Source organism: Fulmarus glacialis, unplaced genomic scaffold (genome assembly GCF_000690835.1).
Source record: "Fulmarus glacialis isolate BGI_N327 unplaced genomic scaffold, ASM69083v1 scaffold1905, whole genome shotgun sequence".
NCBI lineage: Eukaryota > Metazoa > Chordata > Aves > Procellariiformes > Procellariidae > Fulmarus > Fulmarus glacialis.
In genome coordinates, this window is record NW_009214775.1 from 194 (window position 1) to 18774 (window position 18581).

The 18581-nt window shown below is 41.3% G+C and overlaps 1 protein-coding gene across 1 annotated transcript in view; it reads left to right on the forward strand.

Moving 5' to 3' along the window:
* Positions 1-1487: 1487 nt before the first annotated feature.
* The window catches only part of TFAP2D (transcription factor AP-2 delta (activating enhancer binding protein 2 delta)), a gene marked incomplete at its 5' end in the record, with an annotated part of 33135 nt that continues 16041 nt past the window's right edge, over positions 1488-18581 (forward strand). The window contains 5 exon segments of the mRNA XM_009578682.1: positions 1488-1527; positions 1631-1676; positions 1712-1877; positions 4619-4737; positions 11881-12022. Coding sequence (XP_009576977.1) covers positions 1488-1527; positions 1631-1676; positions 1712-1877; positions 4619-4737; positions 11881-12022 — 513 coding nt within the window.

Sequence of the window (18581 nt, forward strand, 5' to 3'; positions counted from 1 at the left end):
TGGACACTAATATCTATCCTGTAGCATAATTAGAAAAGTCATAAAATACCCTGCTGTACTGAGTCAGGATCTCACCCATCTGGGATTTATACCAAGCGATGTTCTTTTCTGGTTTTGCTGTCAGCACGAATGTTTAAATATACCTTCAAGAGCTGAAATATTTGGAAGGAAATTCTGTTTGCCTTATGTAAGCAAGCAGTAGTCTTCCTTTAATGAAGTTTCCTCCTTCAGTTATATTTCTCTGTCTCTGCTAAAACTGGAACATACATAGTCACCTTAATTTTAAGAGGGATCACATGTGGAAGAAGATAAAGTAAAGGTGTTAGGATCTTGTCTAAAGTGACCTATTCTTTGGGGTTTTTTATTCTATTCTATTCTATTCTATTCTATTCTATTCTATTCTATTCTATTCTATCTATTCTATTCTGTTCACATTACAGAATTTAGATTACAAACTAAAATTTTTAAGCATAATAAAGTGAGCTCTTCCAGTGCAAAAAGATTAGGGTGTTCACAGGAAAGAAGAAATTAATATCGTAGTTTAAAAAATACAGTATCTTTCCTTTAAACATGAATGATGAGCACAGATTTATTCTGCTGTAAGAAGGTCTTTATATCATTGTCCTCACAGAAAACATCAGAACTCCGTCTAGTAGTGTGTTGAGTTATATGATATTTTATATCACTGTCATATGCAGCTCATTCTTTTCTCTCATCTTTCCCCCAAGGAAGAATTGTGCATGCAGTGTAAGATTTATTTCTTCCACAGAATTTTTTGTTGTAGTTAGGTTGGAGAAGACAGGTCAAAGAAAAGTGTTTTGCACTTGGTGTTAAAATATGTGCTAGTCCTTAAGATTTTTTTTTTTTCCCTGGGAGTTTGTATTACCCTCTTGCATCAGCTGCAGAGAAAGTTTTCTCTCTTGCTCTCTCATATATTAACTTTAAGTTAAAAGCTTGATTTTGCCTGAGGAGTTATTGATCACAGTCTTCATTGAAAGATTTGGTGATCATTCAGCAGTTTTAGACCCAGGCCGTGCAATTGCCACTTTCAAGAAATAAACAATTCCAGAACTATCCTGAGATAAACTGATGTAGCTCAATAGATTTCAATCATTAACATCAGCTGAGGGTTTGACCTAACTTCAGAAGCAGTATATGAGAGTTCAAAGGCGTGGAAAGCCGTTCTGGCTGCAAATCATTGCAAACCTATAGTGCCGTTGCATCTTTGTTATCCTAAACACTGCTATGAGAGTTTAAATGAACATTTCTCATTAGAACCAATGTCCTAAATTTTTCACCAACGGCATTTTTTAAAATCCTGAGAGATACCTGAATCTGATTCTATCTTATGTTGTTAATCATACTAGATATAAGACTCGAAAGACTGACAATATGTAATTTTTATTGAGCATGAAATCAAATGAGGTAGCCATAATTATTTAATTTGACTGTAAAGCTTATAAGATCTAATAGTTCACTTTTCCCAGACTGAAATTTCAACCCATTCATCTTTCTCAAAGCAACAATGTGATGCAATATTTAAAAACAAAAACAAAACCACCACCCTCAAAATACTCCAAAAACCCAAACAAAAACAACAACAACAAAAACAACCACAAGTAAACAACAGGATTCATGTTCTTCATGACTGAATTTGTCAAAACATGGAATATGTGGTTTCCCCCACTCTAACATTTCTTTTGTTTTATAGGTGGCACCTGCGTGGTTAACCCCACCGACCTGTTCTGCTCTGTTCCTGGTCGCTTATCTCTACTCAGCTCCACTTCGAAGTACAAAGTGACCATTGCAGAGGTGAAGAGGCGCCTTTCACCACCAGAATGCCTCAACGCTTCCCTCTTAGGAGGTATTTTGAGAAGGTAAGTTGAAGGTGAGACTAACAAGTCCTAGACGGTGCTGTAATTTCTGTAATTTTATTTTCTACAAATAGGTTTTGTTCTCTTTCTTCACTTGGATAGGTGGTCACAGTTTGGGAAAACAGAAGGAGATGGATTGGGAGTGAACCCTGTTTCTAGGGAAACTTTCAGTAAATGAGAAAAATGAAGATTGTGTTGACATTTTTCACAGAAACTTTACATTTTTCAGTGAACTGATTTTTTTTTTTATGCCCTCGGTTCAGTTACCCATCAGAGATGGATAGCTGTCATTTTGCCTTGTTTTGAATGAAAAAAAAAAAGACCCTCAGTGTGTGGAAAATTTCACCAGAGCTACAAATCTGACTTCTTGTTGAGAAACTATTTCAAACTAAATTGTTTTACCAAGTGTAGTTACAGCCCTCACTCATCAAAAACCTAAAACATGGAAAAAAATGTAGGGAAGCCCTTTTTCTCCCATTCTCCCTTGCATGCCTTTTGAGTACAGAAAAGATAGACTTAGCAGAATATTCTAGTTTTATTTTTCTCGTGAGATACTGGAGGAGAAGCAAGTAATTAGGTAAAATTTTGCCTCTGACCCTTCACTGACCAGAGTAGACACCGGCAGAGAACAGTAGCAGAGGAAAGTGGCAGACTGTGCCTCATATTACAAGCTGAAAGCAAGGAGGCAACTGTAATTCAGCGGGACATATGTAAGTCGCAATGTCCCTGAGGTGTCAACTTAGATGGCATAGGCTACTTGAATGCCCTTTGATCAAAACTAGCTGGAAAGTCATTGGCTATTTCACTGCTGTCACTGAAGGCAATGCTGATCCCTGTACTTACACTGAAAGTCATTTTAACCAATCTGCGATATTCTAAGATACGTAGTAGTCCAAGAGCTGTCTTGAGCCATCTTGCAGAGTAAGGGCTATAGATTGTAAAATTGTTTCAGGGGCATAAGCCCCATTTACCTGCCTCTATAGGCGTTGAAATCCAAAATCTACATCCACAAAAGTTTTCCTCTTACTGCTTCACCTTGGAGAGGCCTTCAGCTAATGGTCACAGAAATATTCACTTTAAATACTCATACCGCAGGCTTCATCAATATCAGTACAAGCTATTAAGAATGCAGGGGCATCAGCCTGAACGTGGGGACTCATTTCTCTCTTCTGTTAAAATGCTAGAATGATCCCCATAAGTTTTTGACCCAGACCAAATATCACTCTTCCAGATCAACCCTGGGCATTGTTCAGGAGTTAGCAAAAGCCAGGGACTAGTCCCAGCCAGCAGTTTGACTGTGCTAATTCTGTTTTACGAAGGAGAGAGTGTAAATGAATAGATTTGGTCAGGCTCTGGCTGTAGGTTCACAACTAGGGAACAGACTCAAACACGCAGTAGCTGACCAGCAGAAATCTAGCAAAACCAAATCTTGTTCATGGTTTGCCTGAGATCTGGCAGGGTTGGTTTTGCATCCTGCCAGCAGGCACCATCTAGGTATTTCCTCAGCTAGTTTTTCTTCAGAATTAAGTGTTCTCAGAAGACATTTCCTGACATACAACATGGTCAAAGTTGTGATATCTCTTAGTGTGTAAAAATGACCATCCAAATGGTGGTATTCCAAGTTTGGTTCCTTCCTCTGCCTGAAGGAACTTGAACATGCACCTCAAAATATCTAGTTAGACATGCTTAATACTCAGTGATTGGTGATTCTAAGCTGTGGGCCCCTCAATCTCATTTGGGGTGAATCAAATATTTATTGGACAAAAGCAAAGGTGTAACTGTAGTGATGACTCTATTAACTAATGCCCAGGTCATTCTTTTGGGATGGGAGAGATCTGGGTTCCAGTCACTTCTCTATTCAATGTTTAAACATCTTAACATTAGTTATTTGTTGCCAGCTGGCTGCTGCATTTGTCTAAATGACACAGGTTAAAATTCTCTCAAGCTGAGCAAGAAATTGAACCTACATCTATTGCGTAAGTGGATATGTCTCAAATGCTTCCACTGCCGAGGTACTGCAGAAAAGCAGGTGTAGGATGCACCAGGAACACTTTTGTGAGAACAAAGTGACGTAGGCATTAGGGATAGGGACATAGATAACCAACGATGGCTGGGATTTTAGCTTCAGCATTTCCTACTGCCTTATCCTTCTTCCTTCTAAGTATTGGGCTTTGTAGACTACATTTCTAAGTACCCAGGTCTCTACATAAATTACAGAGGGATAGCTGGAGCTGGGTTCCACATCGACATCCACATTTGAGTAGCCATCTGGCTTTTATAGTGAGGTGAGAGAGATGGGTAAAGTCCCCTCATTCTAGATACCTGTTTAATATCACTCTAGAAGTGCATGTTTCTCTCTCGATTGCCTTGGGAGCCTGGGGTGGCTAAATCAGATATGAGCGACTGCACTGTCAATATTTACATTCAGTCATTGCAATCCCAGGCTCTGTGCCCAAATCAGGACCATGGGTTCCACTAGGTGGAAAGCTGTCTGAAGATCTGATGCCCCTGTGACAGGTATTAAAATGTCTAATTTTGTCAAAGGACCAACGTGAAAGACTCGCCCTGTCCAAGCAGGATGTTAAGAATACAGCTGTGAAAGATTTTCCGTTGATGTCATTAGTGCAGGCATTACCCCACACATTTGTCAATAAGGTGTGTACAATTTCTAGACTTACATTAACATGGGGAAAAAAGTGCAGAATAAAGACAAGTTTCTCTCTCCTATTGTTCTCTCGTGATAGAGCAAAATCCAAGAACGGAGGACGCTGCTTGCGAGAAAAATTAGACAGACTGGGACTGAATTTGCCTGCAGGAAGAAGAAAAGCAGCAAATGTCACACTCTTGACTTCCTTGGTAGAAGGTAGGGTTTATAATATTGCAATATAACATAAACATAATTAAAATGTTTCCTTGTATACCACACTTTTCAGTCACAGTGTTAAATATCATAATCTGTATTTTGTATAAAGAGGAAAACTGACTTGCCTAAAGCCACAGACAGAACGAGTGGTAAAATGGAAGTTCATTCTGAGATGTCTTGGCTCCCAGCAAGTGGTTTGGTCCCGCAGTTTCCTCAGCATTGATCTGTGCTTTCTGTGCTGGGATCTGACTTATAAATCGATGATCCAAGTGTTCTTGTGAGAGAGATGAATGTCTTATACCAACTCTGTAAGTACGTTTGTTTATCCTCCTTTTTTTTTAACTTGTGAATTTCCTGGAGCTGATCCAAAAATGTGAATTTTTTTTTTCCCATAAGAAGGCACAATATTTAGACAAGACTTTTCTCCCCCCACATAAATGAATGAAATCTGTTTTCAGATAAACTCTAGACAGGCCCAGGAGATATTTTCTTGGCCTTTATTTGTTGTTTAAATATCATTCACCAAATACTGCCTGGCTCTTCAAACCTTCAGCTGGGAGATGCAGGTTCAAACCCCTCAGGCAAAGGGAAGAAACTCCACCTGAATCTCTTCTATTCTGGGTGAATCCACTAAGTACTTGATTTGTTGTCTGGCTGTGAGTAGCAGCTCTGGGAATTTCAGATCCCTCCTCCTTGATGTTGAGAGCACTCAGCTCATCCTAAAGGTCAACACCTTCTAGGATCATAACCTGAAAGGTCCATACAGATCTAGGCAAGTAGGCTGAGGTCTCAGCACATATTACCACAGAATCACAGAAAGGTTGAGGCTGGAAGGGACCTCTGGCAATCTTCTAGTCCAACCCTCCTGCTCAAAGCTCAATTAGAAAAGGTTGCTCAGGACCTTGTCTAGTCAGGTTTTTAATATCTCAAATGATGGAGAAATAGTGCTGAATCCACAACAATGGATGTTTTTCACCATCTGAGAGGAGGGATTAAGGTGCTCAAGGGCCACTGAGCACATAGAACTACAATGCTCTGAAATACAGGTGTGTCCATATCACACCTGTTTGTTATAAAGAGAAAGCCATAGAAAAGGGAGTTTTCTTCCTCCAGTCTAGAAGAGTAAGGGCTGTTCCTACCCTCACAGTCCTTCATGAATCTTGGCTCTTAGCAGAGAAGAATAAACAGAGATATGTGGCCAGCTACTCATTCATTAGAAGAGACTGAGACTGAAGAAGCCCTCTTTGAACTGCTGGCCTGGGACTGATGGCAAAGTACCTTTACTGTAAGTCACAATTAGGTTCCTTTTTCCCAGGGATGGAGCTGTGCTTGCCTCCCTGCCCCTCAAAGCCAATAACTAACTTACTATTAAGCTTATGGTATTGCTTTTGTTCTTGGACTGCCTTAACGTGAGTCCTAAAGATACATACTGAGGAGACTGAGCTCATTTTGACAGAGACCTCTTTGCCTAGACATCTTAATCATGAATTTTGGCTACTGGAATTTTTGGGAAAGGCACCACCATGTGCGTTAACATACCAACAGAAAACAAAATGAAGCTCACTTTCTGTTTATGTAACCAATCCTCGATCAAACTTGGCAGTGCTCATTGACTTCTTTGTGGTATAAGCTGTCCTCCCTTTGTACATGCAGATATTACTTCCAAGTGGTACTAAATTGTAGCATAGTTCCTGCAAGAAAACCCATCCCTCAATGGCTCCTGCTGCTGGAGGAGGCAGAAATGGAAAGACACAGCCTTATTCTTGTTCCAGGTTTTAGAGGAGAAGACAAAATGAAGAAAACAGCATTGGTTTTTTCTGTGTGATGTCAATATACTAATTGACATAACGATTTATTAGTCTTATTAAATCCCTAAACATCAGGTGCACTGTGTTGATTTCTCTTGTGTCACTCTTGGTTATGTTAGATGGTTCTAAGTTTATTATTATTAAAGGTCCTCACAGCCTTCAATATATTGAGGCCTTTAATATCTCTGTAAGGTAGGAAGGTGCTCAGCCTCTTGAATATCTGTTTGAGGTAAGAAAAGGGAAAATTACTTGTATGGTGATTAGGTATATTGAGCCATCTTGAAAGTCTCTGGCATGACTAAGACTTCTCTTCCTCTAAATAGCAGTACTCCCCAAAACTCAATTATTTTAGTCTAAGTTCAACAGAGGAACTGCATGAATTTCTAGGCTGTTGTGGTCATGTGAAGATCCAGACTTTATGAAAATTATTCTATGGCCCCTCGTTTTCTGCAAACTTCTTTTGGGGTTCAGCATGGCTCCTGGGTGTTTACTGTTATTCTTGTTTTGGTCGGGTTGCATCTTTAGTGTCTTTGGTAGGGACTTCTGGGGCCCAGAGTAGGAATTATTTGATAGATCAGTTCTGCTCTTCACGTTGTCATCCACATAAATCAGCACAATAGGTGGAAAGACAAACTGGGAGAATGAGCTGAGCATTGCAAGACTCTCTACAGCAGTACGGGACACAGCTTTGTGCAACCTGTAGGTGAGAGATGCCCTCTAGTGCCTAGATCAGATGAAGGGAAAGGTCATTTTTCTTACCAGCTTTAAAAGGAAAATTCCTACATCTTAGCTAATACAAAAAGGCTCCTCCATTAAACACCTAAATAAATAGCATTGCCAAGGCTAAGCCTTACTGATGGCTCAAAGGAGTCAAAAGCCTCCACAGTAGCAGCAAGAAAGGATGTGAGAAGAGGGGAGATGTCCCCATCTGTTTGGACAGGTCACTTACAAGGCAGAGACAGAGCATAAATGTTATTGCAGATGCAGGTAAAAACAATGCATGAATGAATTTAAAACCATCAGATTATTTACAAAAAATCAGAAAAAGCACTTACAAAAAATCTAGAAATGTTTTCCTGTCAAACCCAACTAAGACACTAAATTTACTAGACATAGAATTGACTACATTCATCATTTGGGGACAAAAATTCTTGAGAAAAATAGGTCAGTGGTTACTTTTTTCATCCTGCTATCAACTGTCACACTTCTCCCCCACCAGCCTTTGTTTAAATATCCTTCCACTTGTTCCTCCTGCATTCTCACCCTACAAATAGAAAAAACTTCTCTTCCACCTCCCCTCTGTCCCTCCTTTCCCTGGGTAGCATTTCTGCCGGGTAGAGCAGGCAAAGGTGAGGAGAGAGGAGGAGGTTCAGATGCCTAATGTCCCTCTCCTGGGACACAGCTTCTGCCTTCACTCTGCATAGGAGCATCTCTCGCTCTTGCTAGACCCAGGAGACACCCACGTTGCTCCTTGCGCCTGCCCACAGAAGCCTGTCAAGGTACGCGGGCTGGTCTCTCCACTGAGGCTTTCCAGAGCTGTCTCTGCCAATTCAGCTTCAACAACTGTCCTTTTCCATCATGCAAAGCTCTCTGGTCAATTGTCAAATTATATAGGAAAGGCAGTGCTGCCTATAGCTGCAAAACCGTGTGCTGGATTTAAGGAGAAAGAGCCGACAATCCCCAACACCCATTCTTTGTCTCTGCCAGGAGGAAAGAGCTGGGGATATTGCACATAGTGAAATTTGATTTCAGATTGAAAGAAGGCAACTGGCTATAAAAGCCAGGGATTTTAGGGGTTTCTACCTTTAGTATGATTCCTCCCTGACATAAATAATAACTAAGCAGAAGGCAGCAAATCTAAGGTGAAAGAAAAGAGGTCGGTTCATGCATATTTCCAACACTTCCACATTTTCTCCTAGAATAAATGTTTGTCCAAATTATGATGTAGAAAAAGAAAGAAGATCTTTTATGATATTTTGTACAGACTACTTTCCCCCACCAAGCAGACTTACTTCCTACTGTGCAGTAATACAAGGGACCTCTACTCACCGAGATTAGCAAAAAATAATATGTATAGAAGTATAACACAATCCACTTCTAAATACCTCATCATTTGGTCCCAGTTCAAAATGAGATCTTTGCTCAACAATGAGATATGAGAAATCATGTTCTGCAGAGCATTTTCATGTGCAGTTTTCTATTTTTATTTAGAATTTGATGTTGTAATTTAGAATGCCTATTCCTTATATCATATGGAAGTGCATGCTTATATGAACACATATGCATACTTATAATGTGCATTCCTAATATATATCAGCTTTCCATTTCCAGTAAAAATATATTTTAAGAATACATTTTAAAAATTTGTAGATACATTTTTTCACAATAGATACATTTGTATATACATTTTTACCTATATATCCCCACAAGCAGATAAGTAATTTTGTTTCATTTTGCTTATGATTTTATCTCTTCATATACCATTAGCATTCAATCACAATCCCAGCTCCATGTAAGATGGACAAGTTTTATACTTTTGTATAATTTTCTCAGATCATCAAAACAGTTTAGTATAACTTTCTCAGCTCTAGTAAATAATATATACCATCTTTGGAAAGATAAGTTTTAATGATAATTCATATTTTCATTCCCTTTCTTTTTGACATTAAGTAAAAACATAAAAATTTTAGTTTGTTGTTGACCATGTTAAATAAATGCCTACATTTCATCACATAAAGTTTTGTTCTCTTGAAGAAACCAAGACTTTTCCAATGGCTAAATGCTTAAATGCTTTGCTGACTACATTCCTTGCATTGTTACTTGGGTCTGACTGGACCAGGATAGAGCTGTCTGGAGAATGGTAATTCTTCAATGGGTTTGGCTTTTATCTTCTTTCCACGCTGGCATGAAAACAAACCTGTCAAGTGTTTTAATGGAGTTTGGTTGAAAAGCAAAACCTGGTACTCTTCTGCAGTTGACTTACTCTTTAAGTCTTTATTTAAGGAAGAGTAAAACCGTAGCTGAAATAGAAATTTTTAAACAACTCTACAAAAATTTAGCAGCTATGGATTAAATTTGCACCCTTTCTCATCCATGAAGAAGTCTGGGATAGACATTTTAGATACAAAACTGGCAGTCAGCTATATGCCTGTTCATTCTGACTCACTGTTAACATACCACTAAAATCCATTTTAATTTCACCGAAAATTACTTTCCTTTTCCAGAAGCTGTAAACTAAGTGGGAACCATTTCTTCTTTCAACTAAGAGATAGTGATTGCTTGTTAACTTTTTATTCTTTTTAGGCATACTGGAAATCATGTTTAAAAAATCCGAATAATGCAGATGATTTTGAGTATGCTCTTCAATTTTTGCATGAAAAATTGGTTACAGCTGCGAAGGTTGTTTTTGACTGGTGTCAGCAAACAAATTTCCTGGGATGGTGCATGTATTTTACTCGTACCTGAATCCAATTAGGTCAGATAAAAACACAACAAAGTATTCACTTGTGGAAACAAAAGGTATTTTTCTGGTAAAAACTCCATTGATGGAAAGGGAGACAATAAACTCTGAAAAGGTGGAGAACAGAGTCTGGAATAGAGGTCAGTGCATGTGGTTCCTTATGCCTCATGCTGCTCCTGGCACAGGACCACAGCTCCCATGGAAGTTTCCATCTTCCTTGGCTTGGCCAGGTCTGTGCAGAGCAGACTCGGTCTTTCTGGGGATGGGATTCATTTCATCATCTTTATTGTAGTTGTATCTGTCCTCTCTGTCTCATCGTAGTCAATAGGGAGAAATCAGCACTTCTGGGTGATTAACAATTAAATTAATAACTAAACATTTGATTAGGTTGCTCAGAAAAGCTGTGGAATCTCCATGGTTGGAAATATTCAAGTCTAAGCTTGAAAAGTCCATGAATAACCTAATCTAAGGCCATGCTTTCAACAGAAGGTGATCTCCTTCAGAGAGTTCCCTTCTAATCCGGACTTTTCTGTAATTCCTGTGATCCCCTTTTGCCTTCTACTTTAGTATGGGATGATACATGCTTCAAGTGATAGCCTGTCTCCATTTAATCAGAGGAATTCCACTGCACATGTTCTCAAAGGAAAATGTTGCAGGTCCTGCACCCCTCCTAACTGTTCACCTGGAGCATCAACCTGGTCTCCAAAAAGCCAGGGTCCAATACCACCAAGGCAACCAAATACACAACTCTGAAAAAAAGAAAAATAAAATAAAAAACCCCGCAACACCCTAACCCCAAAACTATTCTGGAGCACATCTCTCAGTCACTCATGCAGATGTGCTTCAGCGGACACTTCTGGTAGCTGACCTATTTCTACCTTCTATGATGAGATGAGAGCAAGTGTTATCGGGAAGTGCCTATTTCTCACCAGGGAAAGACTAACTTAGGCACAGATGTTAACACTCCAGGCAGCTGTGTTTGGTCAGATAAATCCCACACCAAGGCTGTCAGAGTCACAGCACACAGGCCAGAGTGTTCAGTAATCCCTGAAATAAATTCCTGAGTTCTCTAAGCTAGTGGAGAGGGACAGGTTCTTCCAGATGTATTTGGCACCCAGCATGGAGTTGGGTTATGGTGTCCAGTCTCTGTAGTGAGGTAGAGAGGTGCTCAGTGCCTGCCTGTCACAGACTTCTCATAAAGCCTAGTCAAGCCAGGTACTCCCTTTGCCTTGATTTCCCCACCTATAAAACATCAGCTGTGATCTTCATTATCATCCCTTTTTATTTTGTCTGGTCAATCTTGATTGCAGTCTTTTTTGGAAACAGGATTGTTTCTTGTGCTTTACTTTGGGGTCTGCTCATCTTTAGTGTGGGGCACTTGTACTGTGCCTGCTGGCTTAACCCCTAAGGAAATACGCTGAAATGTATGTTATCCCCGCAGCTCTCTCCTGGGGTAGAAGGCTATTCTTCCTTTAGAGATAGAGAAGTGAAGCACCAAAGGCTGAATCTCAGCTCTTCAGAGTGATTTATTCCTACCTTCCACTAATTTCAATGCCTTAAATATCAATGATGAACTGGGCTTACAAAACTTGAGCAGCTGCCCAGTACCCACTGGTGGCAGGGGAGGGAGTTACTTGACGAGTATTTTCTCATGAGAGGAATAACCTCCCTATCTTCTGGCTGGCACCATCTGATGACTAAGCATGAGCAGGCCAAATGGGCTGAAATCTGTAACTGAGATTGGCGATGAATGTCTGCAAAAGTGATTTGTTATTGTATTACTATTTTTTTTTTTAAGAGTGGAAGAAATTCTGTAAGAATAATAATAATAATAACAACCCTAAAAACTAACTGACCCATTTTATTTGCCCACAGGGGAAGCATTACATCTGGCCAGAGATTTCGGCTACACTTGTGAAACAGAGTTCCCTGCCAAGGCAGTAGGAGAGCACATTGCCAGACAGCACATGGAACAGAAAGAGCAGACAGCAAGGAAAAAGATGATCCTAGCGACAAAGTAAGAAGGGAAGGGAAACTAAAAAAGAAATCAGTCTGTCACTTCTCCATTTTGGATCTGGGGGCTGGGGGAGGGAGGAGTGGGAGTGTGGAGCTGGGATTGCAGTGAGTGCTATCACAACAGTACTCACTGACAGCAAGTAAGAGCAATACTCCTTAGAGATGCTGTAAGAGGAACCTTATTTACTGCAACGAGGTTTTAGTGGCTATGCTCTCATTGCCTGCGGTTAAGGAGGCACATACATCTTCTCAGATGCTTTGGTTTAGATGAGAGGAGGGGACATTTTTACGTGGTAAGATCTATAGGACGGAGACTGGCTTTGTCTCCTGTTTGCGTGTGAGCAGGACATCTAAGCTTATACTGAAGTACTAGTTACTGTGGGATAATTATCGTTAGTCTGCTGAGGGAGAGCTGGTTTGCAGAGGGACAGATCCTCTCTGGATGGAAATTGCAAGAGTTCCCGTGAAGTCAAAGGCGCTGGAACTGTGTACACCGGCAGGGGAGCTTTGCTAAAGCCATTAAAGACACACAGAGACACCAGACTTTGCTCTAAACAAGCCAATCACGTCCCTGGAGCAGTAACATCATGTTAGGATAACATTTCATCTAGGTTAATTAGCCTTGATGAGGGAAGAATTAGCCTTCATGAGCCACGGGAAACAGGAATAAATAGTCTGCAGGAAACAACGTAGACCTACACTAGGTGTGTGGTATCCCCGCATGGGGTGGCCTTGAATATAATCATACTCTTCCTGTACTTACTGCCGTGCTACACAGTGAGGCTGCAGAACAGCTGAGGACAGAAACCAGAGCTCTCAAACCATCATCTGCCTCTTTCTCCCCGTGCTGGAAATGTCTGGGAATCATCCAGGCTGGGATATATCCAACTCAGAGGAACTACCCTGCAGTAGGAGAGAAGGCTGACCAGCCACAGGATTGTCCTTTGTATCCCAATATTCTTCTGTTTTGTCTATTTGTGGGGAACAGGATTTCTGGCCTTGGTGTCCCTCTTCTATCCAGACCTCTTCGCCCTGAAGGTGACCCAGAGAGGACATGCATTGAAACATCTCAGGCTTGTGAATCCGATGAATATAGCCCGTGATCCTTCCCTGGGGTGATAAGCAGAGCACCATGTGGCTCAGGGGACATTTAGTGGTTGTGAAGGCGATGAGAGACCTCATGCATCAAGCTCTTAAGTCCCTTGTAAATTAAAAGGAATAATATAAGTGGAATATGATCTTATTCTTACCTACATCCACGTTTGTTTTAAGGGCCCAAGAGGTTTCAGAGACATGAGAATGAACCAGCAGGCAGGAAGCAGCCCCTCTGCAAGTTGTGTCTCTCCATGGCTGTATAGCCCATTAACAACCTGCCCCTCTAATTATGTAAGAGCTGGTCGTACTGCTGGGCAGTACAACCTAAGCAAGAGTTAAGATTGTTAGTTGCTCCAGCAACTAACAACATAAAATGTTACTCAACCATGATGATACAAACCTTCCCCCTTCTTTTCTGGTTCTAAGGAGAAATCACATTGCCATGAGTTGTAACAACGAGTGGGTAACTGTTATGTCCAAAGGCTGTCTGACTGAGAGACACATAAGAGCCTCACTACTCTTTCTCACCACTTCATACCTACTTTCTCACCCTCCCTTACTACTGAAGTGGAGAGTTGTGGGCATGCATTACTCTTAACCCGCCCGAACTTTGGGCTTGTAGGCAGTTATCCTGCACTTGTAAGGAACCAAATTACTTTTTCCCCCCCTTCGTCAGTTAAAAGCACCAGCAAATTGATCAGGGAGGTCTGTCGATGATACAAGGATGCAGTCAGAGTGCTTGTAACAGGGACAGATGGGTCAATGTGTGTGCTACTACTGCCCTCTCCTGCCTGGAAGGAGAACAGTGAGTCACAGACCAGCCCTGTCCAGATACTACAGGAGACACAGGTCCATGACATCGTAATATTAGCATGGTATTTCCCAGCCATGCTCCCATGTATCTGATAGTAGGTACTCTACTTCAGTCATTTGTCAGGAGTTTTAATTATTCCCTAGGCATATATAAGCTCTAGGTTTGTAATTTCAGTAATTTCACAACTGCCCTGCCTCATGCGCTTGTGAGTTATGACACTAGAAAAAGTGGAACATTATGCTGTCACCAAAAACAACACTGAAATTCCAGGGTGGTGAAATCACTCATTGCAAGCTTTGCCTATGGAAAGAAACAGAATGCCATTGCCTGTGTGTGTTGCCTCTGTCCACTCTGGGGCAGAGCCAGAAGCCCATAGAAGTGTGCCTTTGGCAGAACTGATGAGATCTTCCACAAGTGGGGTCTTGAGGAAAAATAAGGGGAAAGAAAAAAATTATTTCCACAATTCCTAGTGTATAAAAGAAACTCCATTCTGGATTCAGACATCCAACTTCAGTGGCTTGATTCGGTTGCCCAAACATAGGTACCTACTACCATTTGAGATGAACTGCGTTATCCAGCTTCGTTACCAGCTGCTGCTCCAGAAGCGCACAGGTCTCTCTTTGTTACTGTGTTGTATCTGCCAGTTATTATGGATGTCTTGGGTACTACATACCTATGTGTGGGTAGCTAAATAGAGCCCTTAATGTCTACAATGCAGAAGTCTCTGGTGTCCAGTAGAAGCTCCCATGTTATCAAGAGCATCTATATCTTGTAATCAAGAAATCCACCCACCCTGAGTGGAAGGAGTTCAGCTGCCATGCACAGAACAGTGGCCCATGGGCTAGTGAAGACTAAAGACTGCTACTTTAGATGCCAATAGCCCTCTAACATATGGAGGTCACTAAGCTTGAGGTAACGCTCTCTTCGCTGCCCTGCTCAGCCCTACCTGGTCTGAGGCTCTGTTGATAGTAATAGAGTGAATGAAATCAGGACCATTTTCTATCATGGAACAAACCATATTCATTGTGTTAAACTACCTGATCTTCCAAAGCTACCTCTTGGAAAAGGTCTCTCACATTTGCTAACTCAGGACCTGCCTAGGACAGTATTAGCTGATGCAACAAGTTGATGCCATGGCCTGTTCTAACAATTTGGTGGTCTAGACAATGAATAATCCGAGCCTCACCTGACAATCGCCATGGGAAGAAGAGGTGAACAAAATGTCACTGAACACAAGTGACAGCAAGGGCAGGACGGGAGTAAAGCAAGCTTTAGTTAAGAGCTGAAAGGATAAGAAGAGGGTAAACAATGGGAGAAGCCAGTCTGCTATGATTCTCTTTCTCTCCACTCACCTCCTTTGACGGAGTAGATGATTGCCTGGGCACTCCAGAACAAGATGCTGCAAAAAAAAAGACTGAATTGTCATAGTTCCGGCCAAAGGGTGCTGATATTGGCCTATTAACTCTGGACTCTTTAGAAAGGCTTCAGGACATGTCTATGCAATCCACACAGAAATGGAAAAAAAAAAAAAAAGAAAAAGCTGGGACATGGTTTTAGACGGTTTTTAGCATTGGTTAGTTCACCTTGCAAAGGTGTGGGAGACCCTGAGTGGTTTTACAACGGGGGACAGAACCTGATCAGGTTGCAGCTAGCGTAGATGCAGAACTGCTGAAGGCCACGTCACTAATTCCACTTAATGGAGAGGCACACTGTCCTACGGGAAACATCACAGAATATCGCAGCACAAGGCCTTCCACATGTGACAGGGGGACAGATACACACACATTTACACACACCAAAACAGAATAGTGTGAATAACAATTTTATTGTGGGGTTGCTTACAGCCAGTACAGAATAATCAACATCTGGCTCATGACACTATGTGCTCAATTTGCTAGTTTTCTGAAAAGAAGCTCTGAGACTGGACACACAGGACCTGCTGAGCATCTCTCTGATCTTTGGATGCCTGGCAACTCTTCCACACTTGGAATATATCAGACTCATGGGCACACATTTGCCCCAGTCTTGTACTCTTCGCAAAGCGTTTGCTTTGGCCACTGCTAGCAATAAGATCATGGACTAGATGGGCTCTTGTTCTGATCCAGTACAGAATTTTTTTATCTTTTCCTGATCATATATTGGAACATCTAACCATCTATCACAAATCATTAGGTGCCTCCCTTGCACGAGTGCCCAGGACCCTTTTTTTTATTAATCTGTGGCCCCTAAAACAGCATAACCACCTTTATTTGCTTTTTCAAAGTCACAGTCCAACTCAGCAAGTAACTGTCAGCCCCCTCCCTGCCTCTACTGCAGGTGATGTTTTATTGGTAGTGGAGGCTCTGAGACACCATTTTGCTGAGAAATCCCCTTGAAAAAAGTAGGTTACTGCCTTTTACAGGTTTTCATGTATAATAAAAAAGTTTTTTCTTTTCTTTAAATCTGCGAACACTCACTAAAGACTTTTGACATGTGAAGATAGAAGGGAACTTAATTGCACACTTGGTTCTGACATTTTCCTTTGTCAAAATATAAGAACTTTAAAGATGAACTTTTTCAACAGGTAGAAAGTAGAGGTTGGAGGAAGGAGAGAAGAGCAGTGCTGACAGGGCCGACTGGGGATAGTAGATTGTTTAGAAGCCAAAATGACTGACTGTTTTCAGTTGTTGAAAGGAACTGTTTTTCCTCTAAGGACCTGATTCATTAAAACTGTATGCTGCATTTACATACATTTCTGCTGAATACCTCTCTTTGCCTAAAAGGCTAAGACGACGCTGTCTTTTCAAGCGGTTGGTGTCTAGGTCCATACAGGTGACAAGCGTTTACAGAAATCAGGCTTGGATGAAGTCCAGCAGCACAGCAGGAAATAGTTTTCTGCATCTCCTCTCCTCTAAGTCAGGAGAGAGCTGTGGTATCCAAAGTCTATGTCCAAAACTTGCAGAACAGTGATATAATGAAGGGTAAAAACAGGTTAGTACAGTTTCCTTGCTTGTAACTGGGCAATGGAAGACCTTCTAAAGACCAAGAAGCTAGGTTTACCCACTTATTTTCCATTATGCCCCTGTCCCAAAGGACAAAAGTTACAAGGTAATAATGAAGAACTTGAACTTTATCTAGGTCCACATGTGCAGAGAGTCTTCTGGCAGAAATCATGGACCACAGAGATGCTCTTTAGTATTAGAAACTGGTTCCAAGCACAATGATTGCATCTATGCTACAGAGTAAACCATGCACACACAGAGTCACCAGATTGCAATTGTCCATATTATTAAAACATTAGAGTGGCTCCTTGAACTCTCCCAAATATCTTCTGGGCATGTTCTGAGAGATAACCCACACCAGGAAGACACCCTGTTTAGGAGGCTAGAAGAGCATAACTATGCAGACCTTATCAGATGGTGACAATTTGCATGAGGGTGTGAGAATGACCCCTGGCACTGTATATTTTACCAGGTGGCACTGTTTACTAGGTTACATGTAGTCACTCTGACCAGTATTAGGTCAACCCAACTGAGTGTCAGGCTAATATCAGGCAACTCAACAGAGCGTCTTGATAGTCTGGTGGGCATCATGCCCTCCTGACCCCACATTAAGTGCCAGATTTCCAATACAGTCAATGGAGAATGGTATGCTCATTTGGAGAAGCCCAGACACTTCTTTTTTTAATTAACTGTATCATAAACTAATCAAAAGTAAGTGGTGTCTCTGTTCATCCATGGTCCCGATATGGTATGCACTAAATGCAGCCAGTTTGATTTCTTTTAGAAAAAACACATTGGTAGAACATTCCTAGATTAATTTGCAAACTAGCCCAAAACAACAATATCACAAGAATGAGAACGCCTTATTTTCAGGTCTCTCTTATTGTTAGATGCTATATAGAGTTATCCTAGGGGATTTTTTTAACCCCCAGGTGTTGAGGCATCCTGAAAGCAGAGGGAGAGGGAAGACAGCAAGACCATCCATCCTTTCCAAACAAGTTGGGCTACTATGCTGATAGGAGACCAGGCAAGACAGAGCCTGAGTTCCCATTGCTAGGTGCCGAACTGGCTCTCAGTAGGTCCTGCCTACCGAAAGTGTGTGTTGCCCAGGAAACCATCATAGAGAAAAAGTGAAGATGATGGGATTTGCCTTACTTGCCTCTCTGTTGTGTAGGTACTGACAGCTGAGTGAGTCACTGAGCTCCTCCTACAGTCAACGGGGAGAAAGAGGCACTGTTAGGACGCAAGTCCTCTGGACTGCTATAGACATCTACTTTAGGCTGCCTGACACGTGGTAGAAATGTAAAACAATTTAATGAATGTTTCAATAAGAAATTTAAATACTGCTCCTGGAATGAATTCTCACTCTGGGCAGACCTGTGGGAGAGGTCTCAATTGAGGATCCATCAGTTCTTCTGTCCCAGACTCTACAAAGAAGCAGAGTATAGACACAAATGGAAACTAGGAGAGCAAAGGTAGCATTTTCCTTCACAAATCCTAGTGCTCCATTTGTCTTAATAGTTGGGGGTCAAGAAGGGAAGACCAAAACGGCCAGGACTTCTACTTGCAGATAAACCAGTGCACACAAGGAAATGTACAAGTAGTAGTGTATAACCATAACCCTGGCTTCTAATTTAAGTGAGCTAAGCCAGACTTAACACTGCTGAACC